Raw genomic sequence first — 19,516 nt, 5'->3', positions numbered from 1 at the left:
AATAAAACAAAGACTCCTGAATTTTAATGCGAATTTATTTTCTCACATGTTGGAGATAATTATTCCTATATATTTTCTATGTACAATTTTTATTTATTCAAACTCACCATGCTATTTAATTTTCATTACAGTAGTTACAGTCATCCAAGTATAAAGTAAATGTTTTGTTTGGGTGCTGTCCATGGTGCTAATTCCTAATTACATAACTTGATGATCAACAACACATTTTGTTATCTGTACCACAGTTAAATGTACATGAAAGTCCAGGTTAAGAGTGACAATGAAAACCCATCTACATCTACAATTTTATTCTTGCCTTCAGCTCGAGACAAAGTGCATTATTACTGTCTATAAATCATTTGTAAACACTGTGTGCTTTCAGAAAAGAAAACCACATTAAGTCTGATAAGACAGAAATGTTCCACAGACATCCTGAAAACAGAGCCAGCTGTAGGTTATGCCCTTTTCACTCATTCGTTGTGCTTCGGTGTTGATGTAGTCCCGTGTCTAGCATCACCTCTTCAGCTTCAAAGACCTCCTGACTTCTATTTTCCCACACTCAGCTTTGACTGGAGTGCATCTCTAAAATTTAGTGAAGCTTATCAGTAGTAACAAATCCAGTTTCACATAACTCAGTTTCCCAGCAAACAGTGTTTATATGTGGTCAGGAACAGTCTGCAGAGCTTCCTCTGTTTTTCTGCTGACGTTGACATTCTGCAAAAACAAAAGCAACAAAAGAATCTTTCAAGACTGAAGCGGAAGTTACTGAAAAACAGAACGATGACCCAGATCTAACTTTAGTACGAGTAGTATGTAGTATTACCATTTATCAATAAGTTCAATGTAAGTGAAAAAGGGATAATTAAGCAAAGGCATCGTTTCTTCACAACTGCACACATATTTATTTAATCAGTACATACAAATGATACAACTTTACTTCCACAGATGAATTATTGGCAAAGCTAAGTATTACAACAAATGTGCAGTTATGTAAACTCACCATTGGCCTCTCTCTGTGTGTGTTGACAGCTTCAATATTGAGGAAAAATGACTCAACCTTACATCCTACAAATGAAGATGTAAGAAAAAGATTTACATAGAGTGAATATGCAATACACTAAAAATGGGATATCATATATCATATATCATATATTACCACCTACCGTAGGCTATCGGTGTGAGTTTGAGCACAGTGTGAAGAGGGCATCTTAGATAAGGCAGCTCATCTTCAGAGAGACAAATGTAAATATTAGAAGAAGTGTTTGTGGAATTAAAAAAATATCACAAACTTTTGTATATTGTATCACATGTCTGTGCACAATATGAGCATTTTTTTTGTTCTACCTGCAGGTTTGTCAAGGAAATAGGCTAACAGGCAGCGCATCACAGCTTGGTGGCAAATGACCAAAACATTTTCCTGCCTCTCGAGCTCCATGATGACTGGCTCAAGACGATGGACTAGATCCTCATAGGACTGGACAAAAGACATCATTTCAAAAGCTTTTACACAAGACGCAGACCCTAACCCAGGCTCATTTTATTCTGAGTCTCTTAAGGTACATTTTTCTGGAAATGTTAGGGACACAAATTGTATAGCTAAAAAGTATTTCTTCAATGTGCAAACTGCTTCTGGTAAGCTGCTCACTGGCCAACAGAGAAAATTATTTGTACTGGAAAGATTCCAGGTGTCAGCAGTGTGTTTATTAAAATCACAGTTATGCTTGCTTGGTTACTTAAAATATATTTCTAAAGCTCATTCAGAGCAGGGCTTACCTCACCCTTTGGGTACCGATAGCGATATTTGTCCTGGTCTCTCAGTGCAAATTCTTCTGGGAAATTCTCCTGAATTTCCTCATAAGTTAGTTCTTCACATACACCCTTAGTGGGAAAAATATAACATGAAGATCTTTTTTGCAAGTGTGCCATGGCATAAAAGCACAAAACCTCTTAGGTATTGAAATTTCAGTATCTTGGAGATTTTAATCGCAGATTAAAATTAAAATTATAACATCCAGGCTAACAACTTAGAAAAAGTAGTGATGTGAGCAAAAAGCAAAGTGTATAACTGTACAATAGCAACATTTCCTTACTAGCACCAAGTACACAGTGAAGCTCATAGTGATGCCAGTAATCAAGATTGCAATTTACATTTTGGACTGAAGATGGCGCTAGAGGATAAACAATGTTGTAGCAGCTCACCTGTCAAGACACTTGATTAAATATTCATATATGTTACACTCAAAATTGCCTCTTCTGCAAACTTAAAACATTTGTGGATAATTTTATAATGGTTTTAATATATTTTGGTCTATTACAGACTGAACCAAAGGGAAAAACATACTGACTATGTAATCATATCAACTATCCAAGCATTAGAAAAACAAAATGAATCATTTGTTAGAATAATTGAATTAGTGTTGCTGAGGTATTATTGTTTTATAACTCACCGCATCTATCTCATTAAGAGCCTTCCATTGTTCATACTGGACTCCGAGAGCCTCTGCAGTCTGGACGGTCCTCTTCATGTGACTCGTCCACACCTTGAGGTCACTGATTTTCTGTCCCTTGATGAAGGTCGCCAGGGCACTAGCATACTAAAGAGAAAGAGTATGATTCATAAAATGATTAAAAAAGCTAGTTGACCTTTTAGGAAATGGACTGGCATTTATACCACATTTTTGCAATTTTACTCACCACATGAAATGCTTAAGATTACAAACCACAGATAACTAATTTTGCTGCTTCAGAAAATGTCAGTTCTTTATATGTCTTTATTTGTCAGCCTAATTACCTTTTGCCCTCTAGGGGATAAGCCCGTGTCTCCACCAATCCGACCTAACAGGTTGAGTTCGCTCTCTCCGTGGCGGCTCAGGTAGATGGATCTCGGTGTGACGTGTATGTTCATGAGGTAGTAAACTATTCTGCTCTGAATGTGGTCCTGGACCCGGTTCACAAGGTATCTACTTCCCACATCAAAGATCTTTATGTAGGAGAGTTTCCTGATCAAATTTATGGCATTGAAGATAAAAAAAGCTTAAAATTAATGTCAAAAGTTAAGGAAGTATTTGTTTTGCATTCTTATCTTCACTGGAAGAAAGGTGTCATAGGTCGCACCTGTCTTTCTCATCATCTATAGGCATGTAGCTTGCCCTGTAACAGTCGATGCGCTGGATGAAGTCTTCCATGGCTTCATCTATGTCACGGTCTGCATAATCAGGGCTGCCGAATTTTACTTGCTGAAAAGAAAAAATTGCACAACAGCTTCTGTAAATACTGAAGTCTACACACAAAAAGGTTATAGCATAAATGTGCTTCTCACCTTGATATTCTCTGCAATGATTTCTGGGTCATCACAGATGGATTCCACGAAGAACACCTGCATTCAAGAAGTCCGTTGAAAAAAAGTATTTTTACATCATGAGTAAATACAGTATAGTTAGTGGTTAGCATAAAGGAACCACATGGTAAGTGTTGATATAACTCTGTACAAAAATCACAGGAACTGACATTATTAAGTTGGTAGGTCAATATGATTCTTTGGACTTGACAGTAAATACAACGCTACAATACCCAGATGCTCAGCTTCCAGAAACACAAGGTAACAGCTAGCCTGGCTTTTCTCTAAGGCATACACAAAAAATATATCCAAATCAATTTTTAGGTTATTATACTCTTAGCTTTTAAACTAAAGCAATATATGATGTTTTTAGTTGTGCAGGATTGCCTCCATTACTAGACTCAACCACTGCCACAGCTAAAAAAAATTACCTCACATTGACTATGGTTGTATATGCACTGATCATCTAAACAGGTAAAACAGTATTACGCCATAAAATCGTTCTCTTTAATGCCTTTTTTTTAAAAAGTTTTTTTATGTGAAGAAAAATAGTTTTAGGATAAAAAAAAATAAAAACTCTAGTGTATGATTTTAGGCCTGGTGGACTTTTGGGCTTGTAATACACGGGCAAAATCCTGTAGTGACCTTAAGCTAACTGGTTGTGATACATGACTTTGATTCATGAATATATAGTGACAGAAGATTTATTTTATTTTATTTATTCCATTCTAAACAAGAAACCCCCCAAATAATTGCTTTAAATAGCCTTTTAACACTTACCTTGTAGCCCATTTCCATTGCAAAACTAAGAATGATTGCCCTCCTCTCTCTTGTGGTGTTTGTAGCATCAAACACCTGCATGAGACAGGACACAGGTGTTATCATATGGTAACAGTGACATAATTAGGTTGTACAGTATAGATGCCATATATTTCACATTTTTGCTCTTACAATGATAAAAAAAAAAATAATAGATAGAGAACGTTTTTTCAAAATCAGAAGGACAGTTTTAGTTGTCCTCTTACTCACGGCTACTTGCCCCTGTTCCTTTGTGAAGTACAAAGCAACATCTTTGAGTGCAGCTGCTGCACAGGCCCTGTGAGAGAAGTGACACTCGTATATGCAAAGGGACAAAAACTGCAAAAATATGAATGATTGATGAGTGTAGTGTGAAAATGAAGACAAATCAAATCTGTCACACCATGATTTTACAAAATTCTCTTCAGTTATTTACATACTGTTACAGAAGCCCATATTAAAAATGGCCAGTCTGTTGTTTTAAATGAGTTTAACAGGTCCACCTTTGAGTAGTTTATCTTTAGTGTACTTACTTGCGAATCTTCATGGCTTCCTCATTATCAGGTTTGAAGAACTCGAAGTTTTTATAGATCTTGACGGCCTCCCTGCGGTACTGGCCCACGTTAAACACTGATGGAGTTGATAAACAGAGATAAATTAACTGTTTCGTTCTGACACTTATATGATTAGGATTCAAGAATTCACTTGGAAAACTGACTTTTTGTTGGAACCCCGATCCAGTTCAGGTAACGAGTGAGCTTCTTGGAAATGTATGTCTTCCCTCTGGCTGGCAATCCAACCATCACAATCATTGTGGGAGAGTTACAGAACTGAGGCACAGAGGCTGAGAACAAAGTAAACACACAAAAAACATAACGAATTCTTTCAGGTACACTTGGGACTTGTGAGCTGACTGCATTATTCAGCATTAGAGCATCTGTTTCATGTTCAGTGGGTCACATGCAATCTAGAACATGTCTCTGGCTGCTGAGGTCGTTTTCATTAACAGAGAGAATAAGAGCTTCACAGTGCTGCTCAAATGTCAAGCTTGCGGTTGGTGTAGTAAGTTGCACGGGTTTGGTGTGTGTGCACAAAACAACTGCCCAACTGACCACAAAAAATCAAACAGACACAAAAGCAGAACAGAAATTAAATAAAACTTTAGAAAAGTGAAGATTTATAAATGACAGGTCTCTCCTCTTTAGGTAGTCACATCTTAGAAGCAACCAGAGAAGCACACTGCACCATACGGCTGACAGGACAAGATGCCTTTAATCTCCAAGTATGTTCAAATGTCCCTGCATGTTGTTAAAGCTCAGCTCAGCTACTGCAACAATTTCCAAATGTAACAACATTAATCTCACTGGAAAAACCTAAATTAGTTTAGACTTTGTAACCTATTATTAATGAAGGAGCAGCGAGCAAAGGAAAACTTCATTAGGTGCCTTTATAAATGCATCTTACCTTACCAAGGAATGGTCCAGTAGTCTCAATACTACTGTGTCTCAAAGTTCAGTCATTTATAACGTAGACTGCTTTGTTGCTTGCCGGCTAGCTGTACCCCAACAAGTACCCGGATGGCCTGTGTATATGTCCATATGAGGACATGGAAAGAGTTAGCCTCCAGACTGTTCGATTATGAATGGAGTATGCAGCGTCAGCAAAATGCTCAAAGGACCATGCCAGACACTGAACTGAGAGCCAACTCAGACCTGGTTTGGTCTAGGCTGGCTATAATCCCATCGCTGTGTCTATGTCTATGTCTCTCTCACACTGCTGTCTTTCTACGCGTCTCCCCTGAAAGGCCTGAGCTCAGTTCAAAATTAACAGGAGAGAAAGATTAGAGTGTAAAACAGACTTATGACTGCTGGACGTCTTGATGCTGATGAAAGCTTCTGCTGGAGCAAGAAATAAGTTGAAGCAGAGGCAGAACAAACAGCAGGGAAGATAATGCACTGTAATCTCATACTCAAAGTGAGATAGGCTTTTACTAAACTTACACCCTCTCCTGCGGTTCAAGTTGCCTCCAGTCCATGGCACCCAGATCTTGAGCAGAGGTGTCTGTGTAAGATTTTTATGCTCTGTGGATATATTAATTGCCAAAGCCATGTGGCCTGTGAAGCAGGTCGAGGAGTTAACAACTGAGACACACAGTCCTGTGATCTGTGTGCATATGTGTGCCGCACTGAACACTAACTACTGCAGGTCAGGTGACAGTTGCTAAGGAGAAGTAAGCTACTTGGTAGGCAGGAGGGGGAGGAACTGAGGCCATGCTGCTTGTCTGCCTCTCCATCTGTTTCATGATTTAAAAGGCCTGAGAGTAGCTGCCAAAATCTCTGCTGTACAGTCAAACAGCAGGGAAGCAAACAAATCCAGTGTATTGTACATCTGGTGAGGAGAGACAGCTAGCTTTTAGTCAGAGAGCTACAACTGTGAAGTGAGACAGATGAAGGAAGCGCTGGTGTAACAGAAGGACCCTCATGAATTCAGATGAGCTGAGCACTGGTGCTGCTGCACAAGCTGTATAAAAAGCACAGTGCCAGTCTTCTCCTTTCTTACCACTAGGTGGCAGTTTAGGCCTTTGACCTTCTGTGTAGTTGCTCATAATCAAAACAGTCAAAATTTCAAATAATTAAATAATTCCATATAAGCCAACAACAACGATTCCACAGCACTAACCCCCACTGCTCTGCCTAATTTAGGCCAAATAGATTTTATTCGTATAGCACCAGTTCATATCAACAGCCATCTAAAAGTTATTTATATTATGGCTAAAGATTGCACAAAAGTAGACAACATTAGACAGATCACATTACCCCTATGAGCAAGTATTTGGTGATGGTGGAAAGGGGGGACTCTTCAATAGTAAGGGGCTTCAGACAGAAGTGGGAGGGGCATCCTACCTTAACCCTTTCGAAGTTGAGGGGGAAGCGAAGATACAAAGAAGAGCTTTGAAGTGCAAACAACAAAGGCAACCCAATGAAGCAAACATAAACTACGTGTGTTTTGAAAAAAAGTCACTCACTTCCTGTCAAAGGGCAATTAAAGGTTGCATAAGAAGAATGAGTGTTCCTGTATGCAGTTGGAAATATCACTTTCTTGAGCTATGAATCATTCAAGCATACAAAAAGCACCGAACTCAAAGGATAAATCAGTGTTGTGTCCACCAATAACAGAAAACAAAGCAATTTAAATTGTATCTTAAGGTACTTTTTTCTAGCATGTCACAAAACATAATTTGGTCCCATTTCTTTGGTTGAATCTCTGAAAAATGGCAAATATAACACAGTTTGATAGGCATTAAATAACACTTTTGTATCAACAATGTGATTCTCACAGAGTTATTAGCCGAAAACCTGGAATATCACAGCATGATGTGCAGTACGTTCTCAAAGAATTTGAGGAAACCTGAAAAATGACAAAAAGAAGTGACAGGCCTAAAAAAGTATCTACAAGACATAAGCAGTATCTCAAATCCAGGTCTTTAAGAAATAGGAAAGAAAGACCTGAGATGGGACCTGAGAGGTGCATATGATCAATCAGATGTACTATTCCCTAAAGCCTCATCAGAAATGTTCTCAGTGGAAGAGCGGCTGTTAAGAAGCAGTTTTTAAAGAAGGCAAACAAGGAGAATTGCATGTAAATTATTGTCAATATGTATTGAGGAGATCAGGAGAGCAGTACAGCAGTGAGTGCTTACAACCTTCTGTAAAACACAGTCAAGGCATTTCAGCTAGACTCTTTGAATTATGAACCCAGAAAAGTTCCATTGCATTTTAATCCACCATGTAAAACCATCTAGAAAGCATCTGATTGGCAAGGGGTTTGTTTTGTTAGCATGGCAATAATCCCAAACACATGGATATCTGGATAGAAAAACAGACAATCAAACACTGTCAGTCATGGACTGGCCTCCTTAGGGCCCAGGCCTTATTACTATTGAAGCATTATGAGATCATCTTGACAGACAACAGAACCAAAGGTCTTTGAATGTCTTCAAGAAGTCTGGAGAACTATTCCTGAAAACTCCTTAAAGAATAACAAGAAAGCTGCCTGAGAGAGCTCAGGCTGTGTTAGTAAGAATAAATGTGATCACACCAGATATTCATTTTCAAGGTCATTCAAATTGTGCAAAGTCTGTTTTTGCATTTTATGCAGTACTTTTATGTTTGTTTGTACTTATTTCAATAAATAAAAATAAACTAATGCACCTATTTCCCACTTTCCTAGCAAATATATAAAGAAATGAGGGGTGGCACATCCAGAGTTCAGCTAAGACGGTGTAGTACATTCATGGTGCTCCAGGGTAAATTAACTTTTTATATCCATTGTTTTTACTTGTTTTAATGATCTGTCAGGTGATGGTAATAAAAAAAACAAGTTGCACTGCAGAGTTGGAGACAATTGCTTTGAATTATCCCCTGTGGCTTTCAGTTTCTCTTCTCAGTGCAACAGTAGCTCCTTATGTGTGCTGTTTCTCCAAATCTCATTTCAAGTGTTGAGAAAAAGACAACCTGCAAGTTTTGAGCAGAGCACTTGAGCAAAACTTTGCACCACTGCATACATACACCAAAGTGGAGTAATTTAATACACATTTGAGATACTCGGTCAGGCCGTTATTGCAGTCGGCTTCATTTGCTGCTTGTTTGTGGGCCTCTTGCCATTCATTTTTTTGTTAAATAACTGAAATATTACATGACAAACTTGGCCATTGAACATCCTGTTTCTGCCTTGAAAATCTCTTGGGTTTGGTTTGCAGTGTGCTTTGGCTCATTATCCATTATTGCGCTGTGATGGACTCTCCAATTAGTTTTGCCTCATTTTGCTGAATCTGAACAGAGAATATAGGCCTGTCCACTTCAGAATTCCTTCTACTTCTACTATCAGCAGTCCTATCGACAATAAACATTAGTGACCCCAAGTTGTCTTTTGTGGTATTTCAAGGCTTTTGGTGTTGCTGAGCTGATCAGTGCACCCTTTATAAGAATATATCAGCCAGCCAGATTTTAAAACTCCTTAAGTTTGTGCTATCACTTCATTAGATTTACTTTTGTTTATCAGTCTTATTAGGTGTCATATTTGAAATTACAAGAAAAAGCTATAAAATACAAATCTGACACTTTAAATCAAGTTCAGATATTTTGTCAGATTTATCTGTCATGTAATGAACAGGGAACAGGTCTCACCTGCCTATGAAACCGCTTGTCAATCAACTGCCAATCAATTTTGAGCCTCTGAAAAAAAGTGTACTTTACACAGTGTACTGTGAAAATCCTCCCTGCCATCATTAGCCACTCATGACATTTGCTTGCAACACTTGCACAAGTCCAAGTACTCAAACCTTAATGTCAACTACTCAAACTTCAGAGAACATCGTGACCCAGTTCTGGACCATGTTTAAAGGGCAGCTAGCCTTGAGATAAGCTCAACAGAAGGAACATACTATTCTATTGGCTGTTCTCCCTGGTAGGAGTTTAAGAGGTACTTCCAAAAACAACTGCCATGCAGGATTGGAGCGCTTTATAATGTTTCTTTATCCTTCATCCAACTTAAAAGAAGTCATTTAACATGTAAGAAAATTACACCAAATAGTAAAAAATTTGAATATAATAATAATCTCTCCATGATCTCTGTGATAACGCTCACTGATCACTTATTTGTGAGCTTGTTTTAGTTTCTGTTTTACTTTCTTGTTTACCTGTTCAAGTGCATGAGCCTTTTATTATCTCATAACTTTACTTCACTTCTTTGTTACTCACTCATGATCACTTTATTACCTATAAACAAGGCAACTGATGATGGTATAGAACAACAATAAAGTAAGCTACAAACGCAATTTCTCATTGTTTGTGGGCGATTTGTATTCTTATTTTCATTTAAAATGGAAGTTGATTCATTGATTCGTATGAACACATTAAATTTTTTGCTCATAATTATGTTGCATTCAGTATGTCCGTGTTGTTGAATCACATATTAATAGAGATTTTCTTGCAGTATTTCGTCTGGGTATTGCTAAGAGACATGCTCTCTTTAAAGGTAGTTAATCTGTGATCTCACCTGCGCTATCATGTCTTCGGAGCCTCGCGTGTTCAAGCTGGGGAAGCTCCATTCTGTGCAACACTCCAACAAAACAACCAACAGACCATCAGCACAATCAACAGACAGGATTATGTGGTCAGTGGCAACAGGACTACTGCTCTTTTTAAAGAACCTGAACAGAGTGCCAAAGTATTTTCAGCTCACCCCCACTCCCACTCTTCGGAGTCCTCAACATGCTGACATATGATAGCAGCACACTGGGCTTGTCCTTTGCCATTTGCCAGGGCCAGAGTTCACAACAAACATAATGAAAGGGGAAGCAGCACTCAGAGGATGCATCATAATAAGTGCAAAGGTCATTGAGATGGTAGTTGCTGTTTTGCAAATGAAGATATGGCAGCATTCATGTCAAATTGCTATCTCTTATCACGCACGTCTGATTTACAGGGAAAAAGCCTGGGAGATCATCAGGGAGATCATTGTCGTCGACTGTGTGATATATGTTCGGCCTCACTGGGCTTGTTGGGCCACTGGAAGCAGTGGGATAATGTGATATTTATATAAAACCCAGACCTGAACATGAGATAAGTCTTTAAAGCCTACCCAACATTATGTTATCTAATTTTCTATCCATCCATCAATACATTTTCTTCCACTTATCCAGGGCAGGGTTGCGGGGGCAGCAGCATAGGGAGAGAAGCCCAGACATCCCTACAACCTCCTCCAGCTTGTCCAGGGGAAAACCAAAGAATTCCCAGGGCAGCCAAGAAATATAATCTCTCCAGCTTGTCCTGGGTCTCCCCCGAACACCTCACACAGGAGGCGCCCAGAATTTTCTTGAGGCAGTCCGAAAGTCTTTTTCCATGGGCTCTCTGAACTCCTCCCACACTCAAATTTTTGCTCCAGTGTCTGCCCGAGTTGTATTCTGCTTGGCCTGTTGATACCTATCTGCTGCCTCCGAAGTGCCACATGCTAACCAAGCCCGACAGGTCTGTCCAGTATCCCCCTCTGCCAGCTGATCCAACTCACCACCAGGTGGTGATCAGTTGACAGTTGAGCACCTCTCTTCACCTGAGTGTCCAGAACATACAGCCCAAACAACCCTTAACTTTGAACATGGTGTTTGTTATGGACAGTGGGGTTTGCACGGAAGTCCAGTAATAGAACACAACTTGGATTCAGGTCTGGGAGGCCATCCCTTAAATTAAAATCAATTGCTGACATCTGGAGAAACTCATAGGAGGTAAAAACAGGAGGCCATCCCTCCCGATCACAGTCCTCCAGGTCTAACAGTTTTTGCCCACACGAGTGTTGAAATCTCCCAGCAAAACGACAGAGTCTCCAGGTGGAGCACCCTAACGCACCCTGCCCGGGGTCTTCAAGAAGGCTGGGCACTCTGGATCGTAGTTTGGCGCATAAGTGCAGTCAACAGTCAGGACCCGTTCCCTGACCTGAAGGCAAAGGGAACAAACCCTGTCGTCCGCTGGGAAAAACCCCAATGTACAGGCAGCAAGCCGAGGGGATACTAGAATACCCACCCCAGCCTGCTGCCTCTAAACAAGGGCAACTCCAGTATGAGACAGAGTCCAGCCCCTCACCAGAAGACTGTTTCCAGAGCCCAAGCTGTGAGTTGAGTTCGATTGTGTCTAGCTGGTACCTCTCAACCTTACGCACTAACTCAGACTCTTTTCCCACCAGAGAGGTTACATTCCATGTCCCAATTGCGAGTCTTGGTAACAGGGGATTGATCTGCCAGGGTCTGTCCCGGCCACCGCCCAATAAGCATTGCACGCAGCCCCTTTGTGCCTTCTGCGGGTGGTAGGCCTACAGGAGGGTGGGCCCATGTTTTTCGGGCTGTGCCTGGCCGGGCCACATGGACTAAGGCCCAGGCACCCTAGGCCTGGCTCCAGGGTGGGGTCCCGGTAGGGGTGAACAGTTTGCTCGATCTTCATGTCACAGGGGTTTTTGAACTGTCTAGCAACTAGAAAAAGGGTGCAGGGCGAACACATGGAGACAGACAACCATACACACAGTTTAAAATCACTAATAAACCTAATGCTGTGCATGTCTTTGGTTGGAGGGAAGAAGCCTGAGTAGTCAGAGAAGCCACACAGACCCAGGGAAGTGGTTGATGGCCACTCCACACCTAAATGTGTGCTCTTTGCAATAATCTGGTTTAGGATTGCCTTGGAGATAACATTATTAGTGCGCTGTTATCCTTGTACAATGCCAAGCACTCAAATACAAATGTCTGGGGCATCGAGTCATAAGCTTTCTTCTAGTCAATCCAAGCGGTGCTTAGGTTGATCTGCCTGGTCTTAGAGTCCTGTCATACTTTATCAACCTGGTGAAATGAGAAGCTGGTGCTTTGGTCCTCTGGTGTTATTTCCAATACCCTGCTAATCTGTAGTCATGTGTTGACTCATGTGCCTACTTACCTAGTTTTCTTTGATACCCGAGAGGAACTTTCATTTTGTGGAGGCAGGCAATCGGTCAGTAATTTGATAATTTTGTAGCCTTGTGTGTATCCTTAATAATCATAATTATTGTCCTGTGTTACCCCCTCTAAATTAGTACCTGCTGTTAGCAAAACCCTTATATATGCTGTCAGGTGTTCATGGAGTGCTGCTAGCATCTTCAATCAGTAGGTGTGAGTTATGCCAGGTCCTGGTGCAGCTCTTCATACCAGAGACCCATTGCCAGAGACTCAGCCTTTGTGTTGCTGAGTAGTTCTTCATCTGGGAGGTTGCTGTGGTCTGCTCTTAGGTCCATTTACATTTTAGGAACGTCATCTAGAAATGATTTTACTTTAAGTATAAAGTAAATATAAGAATTTAATTTTTTTAAACAAGGCCATAGGATTGTCTTGATACAGACTGGCTTGGAGATAACATTTCATTTTCAACATTGCCTTGGAGATAACAAACAAACAAACAAACAAACAAACAAACAAACAAACAAACAAACAAACTTTAAACTGTATTTCACACCTGAGAGCTTATGAACCCATGAGAAACAGCACATAGGTGTTTGTGGGTTTGTCCACAAGCTTCTCTCAGTGACCCCATGTCATAGAGTGTGGTTTACAGGAAGTGTAACTGAAGTTTTCTCATATCTACTTTACATTTACAGAAAACAGCAAATAGCAAAAACACAAATATAATCAGAATAATGTGAATAACATATTTTTGTGTTTAAACTGTCATTCTAACATTGATTCTAACTTTTTATTATCAATTACTGTCAATTCCGGTTCAGTGTAAACTTCCTTTGCGGCGCCAGCATGTATTTATTGTCACAATATTTATGTATGCCTGGATTTCCTCACCCTGATCAGACATCTAATAAGAAATTTACAGAAGACACACACTAATGGGCCTTCCTACGCACCAAGTTGTCATACTGGCCAAAGATGAGAGTTATGAGTAGAACTGGCACACCATGATACATATCTTGGTACATGCAAAGCCATTTACCATGTTAAAAAACCTTGCTTTTAGGTTGACCTATTATATAATTCTGAGGTCTTTTCCCAACATGTTACTCAGCAGCATCCCAGCGGTTTGCATCAGCAAACAGCTTATCAAGCAACTGCCCATTTGCCCAATAACTGGAGCATCACATTTATTTACATTCATGTTTCTGTCCACCTGTCAAATGTTCCCAGGGTCAGTCCTTGAATAACCACTCAGCACCTGCTGCTTTAAACTTTTGTATTTTGATAAAAGGATCGTCTACCAATAAACTTTTGTTAATGTAGTAATGTAGTGTATTACTTGTACTTATGCCACAAAGGGTGAAACAAAGGGACTGACGAGCAGCCAGTCTTGCAACATTGTGGGCTCCATTTCTATGTGTACATATTTCTACAGTAGAACCACAGCAACGTCTCTATGGGCTCTTTTATACTTTTTGTAAAGTGCATTGCAGACCATGTTGCAGACGCATGTGACAGCTATAGATTCATAGTGAAACTGATTCTCACCTCTAGCCACTGTAGCTTCAGTGACTTTGAGCACAAATTCAAACCAAGGAAAATATATGTCAGAGCTGCTTGTGCATAAGAACTGATGACCTTCTGATTACGAGATGAGTCAATATATAATTTTAAATGTCAGACTGAAGTTGTTCACTCTTTTCCTACTTTGGTCTCTTTGATCAGTATATACAAAAGTAAATAAAAAACATTCTAAAATTTACTAGAGCGATCAACAAATATGAAAAAACAAGCTGCTATGATGTTATCTCTAAAACGTCCATGTATTGGAGTTTCAAGATTGTGAGTGCATTGAATATGACCACTACAATGAGAATATGTTGACAGCAAAGAAGTTGACAGCAAAGAGCAGAGAGAGAGAGAGAGACACAAAGTTGACACTAGTAAACAGACGAAACTGACTACACACAGGTGACACTGGAGAAGTCGCACAGAGGAGAGCCTAAGATTGATTGGACATGAGCTTATTAATTGGTGGTCACATATTCTGTAGCATATACTGATATACTGCGTTTACCAAACAATTTTAGTTCCTAAAGAAGTTTTTTTTTCTTTGATTGGTTTTGCTTGTTTGTTTTTCAAAATCCTTGATGTCCAGATCATAGACAATTTCTGGATCGGTAGATGATCTGATTTATTAGTCAGCAGATAATGACAGTTCTAATCTAAATTCTAATCTGAAGATTTTTCTAATCTTTTAAACATTAATCCTAACAGTTCGATGTTTACCTTGAAAGCAGGGTGCTATATTATGCCACAAGAAAGTTACTACAAACTGAATAAACAAATTGTAAAGACCTCAATAGGAAAAACAAAGCAGAAGTGTGTGACCAAGCAACCAACCAAGAAACCAACTTTTGCATGCAGAGATAAGTGTTGTGCCACTGCAGTGCTATAATAATAGTTGATTGATAAAATTAGCTTGTACCAAAAAAATGGTAAGAGAGAAGTCTGAAGAAGAGAAGAAACAGCTCATGATTTGAAGCATAGCATAACATTTGTCACACACAGAAGATGCAATATTATGGCCATCAAACAGGAAGAAACACAATTCAATTCCATTCAATTTTATTTATACAGCGCCAAATTGTAGTCACCTCAACGCGCTTTATATTGTAAGGTAGACCCTACAATAATAGATACGGAGAAAAAAACCCAACAATCATATGACCCCCCTATGAGCAAGCACTTTAGCGACAGTAAAAAACTCCCTTTTAACAGGAAGAAACCTCCGGCAGATCCAGGCTCAGGGAGGAGCGGGGCCATCTGCTGCGACCGGTTGGGGTGAGAGAAGGAAGACAGGATGAAGGACATGCTGTGGAAGAGAGCCGGAGATTAATAACAATGTAGGACTCTCCACAAAATGTGTCTATTAACACATAGTGAGTGAGAAAGGTGACTGAAGAAGAAATATTCAATGCATTATGGGAATCCCCCAGCAGCGTACACCTATTGCAGCATAACTAAGGGAGAATTCAGGTCACCTGGTCCAGCCCTAACTATTTTCTTTAGCAAAAACAAAAAAATTTTTTAAGCCTAATCTTAAAAGTAGAGATAGTGTCCGTCTCCCGAATCCAAACTGGAAGCTGGTTCCACAGAAGAGGGGCCTGAAAACTGAAGGCTCTGCCTCCCATTCTACTTTTAAATACTCTAGGAACAACAAGTAAGCCTGCAGTGCGAAAGCGAAGTGCTCTAATAGGGTGATATGGTACTACAAGGTCATTAAGATAAGATGGGGACTGATTATTTAAGACCTTGTATGTGAGGAGCAGGATTTTGAATTCAGTTCTGGATTAAACAGGAAGCCAATGAAGGGAAGCCAAAACAGGAGAAATATGCTCTCTCTTTCTAGTCCCTATCAGTACTCTTGCTGCAGCATTTTGGATTAACTGAAGGCTTTTCAGGGAGTTTTTAGGACATCCTGATAATAATGAATTACAGTAGTCCAGCCTAGAAGTAATAAATGCATGAACTAGTTTTCCAGCATCACTCTGAGACAGGATATTTCTAATTTTAGAGATATTGCGCAAATGGAAGAAAGCAGCAACACAGCAATTCATAATTTAAGAACCAAGTGATACATTACTCTAGTGAAATAAATAAAATTTGGTAATATAGTATTGTGCTAATTGTGCCTGGGCCACAAAAGGTTCTTCATTAATCTGCCCTGCAGCATTGTGGTCTCTATTTCTCCTTCTATAGCAGAATCACTGTGGCAACCACTGTATAGCCATGATTACACTCTGTTGTGGACATGGACACAGTGACTGAGTCTGCATGATTAGAAAAAGGCTGGCACATGGACATCTGCACAGGCTCTCGTGCTCACTGTCTGATGATGAAATTTTTGTCATTGCGACCCAATTGGACTTTTGGACGCAGGAAGTATAATCCCTGTCTACGTTTGCATGGGCTTAAATACTGAACTTAACCAAGTAATTGTGTCAAGAAACAGACTGAACAGAGGACTCACTTGCTGGACACAAAGGGAATCTTTAACACAGGTTTATTTGTGTCACGGGGGGCCCAGAGGCCAGCATCCTGGGAATGCAAGCTGAAGGTAAATAGAATGATGGCTCCAAGAGATGACTAGAAGGACAAACAAGGAAAATGGGTTAGTTAGAACATAGAAACAATGAGCATGACACAAACGTAGCCTGTTACTAACGTGAGGTCAGCTGATGAACTGGCGGTGAAGAGATGTCAGCGCTGGTCCTAAATACTCTTTTGCTGGTTGTCCTGATCTCCGTCAGGTGAGCTAAGGAAGTGGACTGATGAGAGCTCCGCCCAGAGAAAGACATACAGGGAAACAGTGGAAAAACACAGGTAGCTCAGCCCAAGTCAATAAGGAAAGTGTAGCAGTTGTGCGTTTAGATGTTAAGAAGGCATATGATGTGGAAAGAAGGGCTCCTGATCAAGTTGCATTAGATCGGTATTAAAGGAAAAATGTATAAATGGATTAGGATTTTTTTTAAGAAAGATTTTTGTACAACTAGGAAAAGACTTCAGTACGGGTTATGAGGTACAGAATGGTACTACACAAGGAAGTATTCTTAGTCTAATATTATTTTTCCCTAATCATTAATGAGGTATTTAATAATATTGATTAATCAATGGAAGTTTCATTGTTTGCTGATGATAGAGTCATTTAGAAGAGAGGAAGAAATATAAGGTTCTTCACAACTAACGTACAGCAAGAACTATAAATAGTGGAAGATTGGGCTCTGGAATGGGGATTTAGGCTCTCTGTTACAAAATCAAAATTGATTATTACATATAAGAGAGCAGATACAAATTTAATCTTAAATTGTATGGGAATGGAATAGAAACGGTTGACTGTTTTAAATATTTAGGAATCTGGCTTGATTTTTTTTTTAAAAAGGCTTACATGGAAAACACATATTGGGAAATAACTAAGAAATGTAAAAAGGTTTTGAATATTTTAAGATGTTTAAAAGGCAGTGAATGGGGCGCAGATAGAACAGCATTAGAAGCTTTATATATAGGTCTCATTGGACCAGTTCTAGATTTCGGGTGTTTTTGTTTACGGTTCGACGGTTAAAATATTGTTAAATAACTTGGAAAAAAATTCAGTATCAAGCAATGAGGTTCTGTTGTATGGCCATTAAAACTACCCCAGTGTCTGTATTGTAAGTTGAAATGGGTGAACAACTGCTAGAAATCAGAAGACGTCAAATTGCTCCAACTTGGTGGGTAAAGCTAAAGGGACATAGGGAAAATCATCAGCACAGTGGAGAAAGAGTGTCTTGCCATCTGGTGGGCAGCTGGCTACCTTTGTAATAACTTCTGGGACGCTCATTCACCCTCTGCTTAGACGACGCCCCGCTCCAGTGGCTCCATCGCAAGGAAGGATGCCAACCCCCGGATCACCCAGTGGTATCTGTCTTTGGAGCCCTTTAAATTCAAGGCCGTCCATATGTCAGGGGCGCAGATGGCTGTGACCGATTTCCTCTCCCAGGGTGGCAGGTTTGGCTGGATGGTTTCCTGGCCTCAGTTGAGCGATGGAGGTGGAGGTGTGGTCCCTTGCTTAGCTGCAGGGGTGGTGGAGGGGTGGTGCAGTGAGCTCAAGGAGGATGGTGGGACAGGTGGTGATGATTTTTCTAATGAAGAGTCTCCTTTTTATAGTGAAGCTTGAGACCAGAGGGAGAGGAGTGTGAGCTGGAGACCAGCTGGAAAGTTGGTGGAACCGGGTGCTGAACCAAACAAAACTGGATGTGTGAAATGCCAATAAACACTCCAAAAAAGTGATCAAGATAACAGTGTGTCGAGTCGGTCTTTACACTGCCCCACTGGCATCCTCAATTATGCATGAAAACGATCCTGATACAGCTGAACTCCTATCTCAAACCATGAAATTCTCCCTGCTGCTGCCTTCTCCTGAGCATCAGATGAATCCAAATAAACTCAGTTTCTTCCTTCTTTTTTTTTAGAAACATTTGGAACAGGTCATCATTTCTTGTCGAATTCAATTTTTTTCACAGCTTCACATTTAGCTCATCATTTCAAATCAAGATTTTGATCTATGTGAATTGATTATAGTTCAGTCAAGCTTCTGTGTAACTTAATTTGTATCAGTAATGTCTGTTGTTGTATTCCAGGCCAAAGGTTCATAATATTAATGTTTACTATGGGTCAACCAGGACAAGTGATGGATGGAGTTTTACTTTGGTCATAGAAATCCTAAACAGGGATGAGGACAGGAGTTAGACTGTATCCTTATCAAGTAGGCCAATATATTAAATAAAATGTATTTAATTTTGTAGGTTGTGGGACAGATTTACAACAAAACATTAGTGGCAGTAAAATCTGCAGACCTGCTGAGCTAGTGTGAAGGAGTGTTGAAGGCCTAATAACCAAATAAGACAGTGTAAGCTCACATTTAATTCATGTGTTTCTCTTTGAAATGCAGATTAAAGAACTGCAGCTGAAGAGAATAAATATATTTTTGATTTAAGGGATATATTTTCTGATGTAAGTCACTGGGCACTGTGCATGAGGTCCTGATGACTGATATGCAGGTGCAACAGAAGATTTGTCCAGAGGACAGCTGCGTTATTATAAAATATTCCACTGTATAAACCTGAAATCTGTGTGTAACAGTTGAGTTTTTTTGCAACACTAGAAACAACTATCACAAGCATATCAGGCATAAGACATCCCTTTTCTATCATTAGGTTTTGTGCAATTTGCTTCAAACCTTGTTAAATTATGTTTATGCATTAATTTAAAGACATCCTGCTGAACGGAGAACTCTTAAAAGGCAGATGCCATAAGGCCAGCTGCAAAAATCCCCCTGTCCAAGGCTTTCAATCATAAAAGTGTCT

At 39.8% G+C, this 19,516-nt stretch overlaps 1 protein-coding gene and 1 long non-coding RNA gene across 5 annotated transcripts; both read right to left on the bottom strand.

Moving 5' to 3' along the window:
* Positions 1 to 17: 17 nt before the first annotated feature.
* On the bottom strand, positions 18 to 10,367 carry LOC100700435 (6-phosphofructo-2-kinase/fructose-2,6-bisphosphatase). Of its 4 annotated transcripts, none has more exons than XM_005448361.4 (14): positions 10,193 to 10,367; positions 4,854 to 4,979; positions 4,669 to 4,765; positions 4,367 to 4,433; positions 4,118 to 4,192; positions 3,320 to 3,376; positions 3,115 to 3,236; positions 2,792 to 2,999; positions 2,448 to 2,594; positions 1,774 to 1,878; positions 1,345 to 1,474; positions 1,164 to 1,226; positions 1,001 to 1,065; positions 18 to 714 (listed from the first exon to the last, which is right to left on the bottom strand). In XM_005448361.4, the coding sequence occupies exons 1-14, from the start codon at positions 10,242 to 10,244 to the stop codon at positions 655 to 657; spliced, it is 1,374 nt and encodes a 457-aa protein (XP_005448418.1). In that variant the 5' UTR covers positions 10,245 to 10,367; the 3' UTR covers positions 18 to 654. The 4 variants fall into 4 exon arrangements, with proteins under 4 accessions (XP_005448418.1, XP_003439088.1, XP_025757475.1 ...); XM_003439040.5 differs by lacking the exon at positions 10,193 to 10,367 and adding an exon at positions 6,136 to 6,733; XM_025901690.1 differs by lacking the exon at positions 10,193 to 10,367 and adding an exon at positions 5,600 to 6,107.
* Positions 10,368 to 15,430: 5,063 nt separating this feature from the next.
* LOC112843269 (uncharacterized) lies at positions 15,431 to 19,194 on the bottom strand. The gene is made up of 3 exons (XR_003215488.1): positions 16,840 to 19,194; positions 16,645 to 16,760; positions 15,431 to 15,486 (listed from the first exon to the last, which is right to left on the bottom strand). It is a non-coding gene; the product is annotated as an uncharacterized LOC112843269 (long non-coding RNA).
* Between the last annotated feature and the right edge of the window lie 322 nt (positions 19,195 to 19,516).

This window comes from Oreochromis niloticus, linkage group LG20, assembly GCF_001858045.2.
Source record: "Oreochromis niloticus isolate F11D_XX linkage group LG20, O_niloticus_UMD_NMBU, whole genome shotgun sequence".
Lineage (NCBI taxonomy): Eukaryota > Metazoa > Chordata > Actinopteri > Cichliformes > Cichlidae > Oreochromis > Oreochromis niloticus.
This window is presented reverse-complemented; position numbering and strand designations above follow the sequence as displayed.

Excerpts from the sequence above, each read along its gene's own strand:
- LOC100700435 (XM_003439040.5), bottom strand. The coding sequence starts at position 6,244 with ATGGCTTTGGCAATTAATATATCCACAGAGCATAAAAATCTTACACAG. Across the intron at positions 3,237-3,319 it reads TCATTGCAGAGAATATCAAG|CAAGTAAAATTCGGCAGCCC; the intron begins GTGAGAAGCACA and ends TTTTCTTTTCAG. Across the intron at positions 2,595-2,791 it reads TATCCCCTAGAGGGCAAAAG|TATGCTAGTGCCCTGGCGAC; the intron begins GTAATTAGGCTG and ends CTTTCTCTTTAG.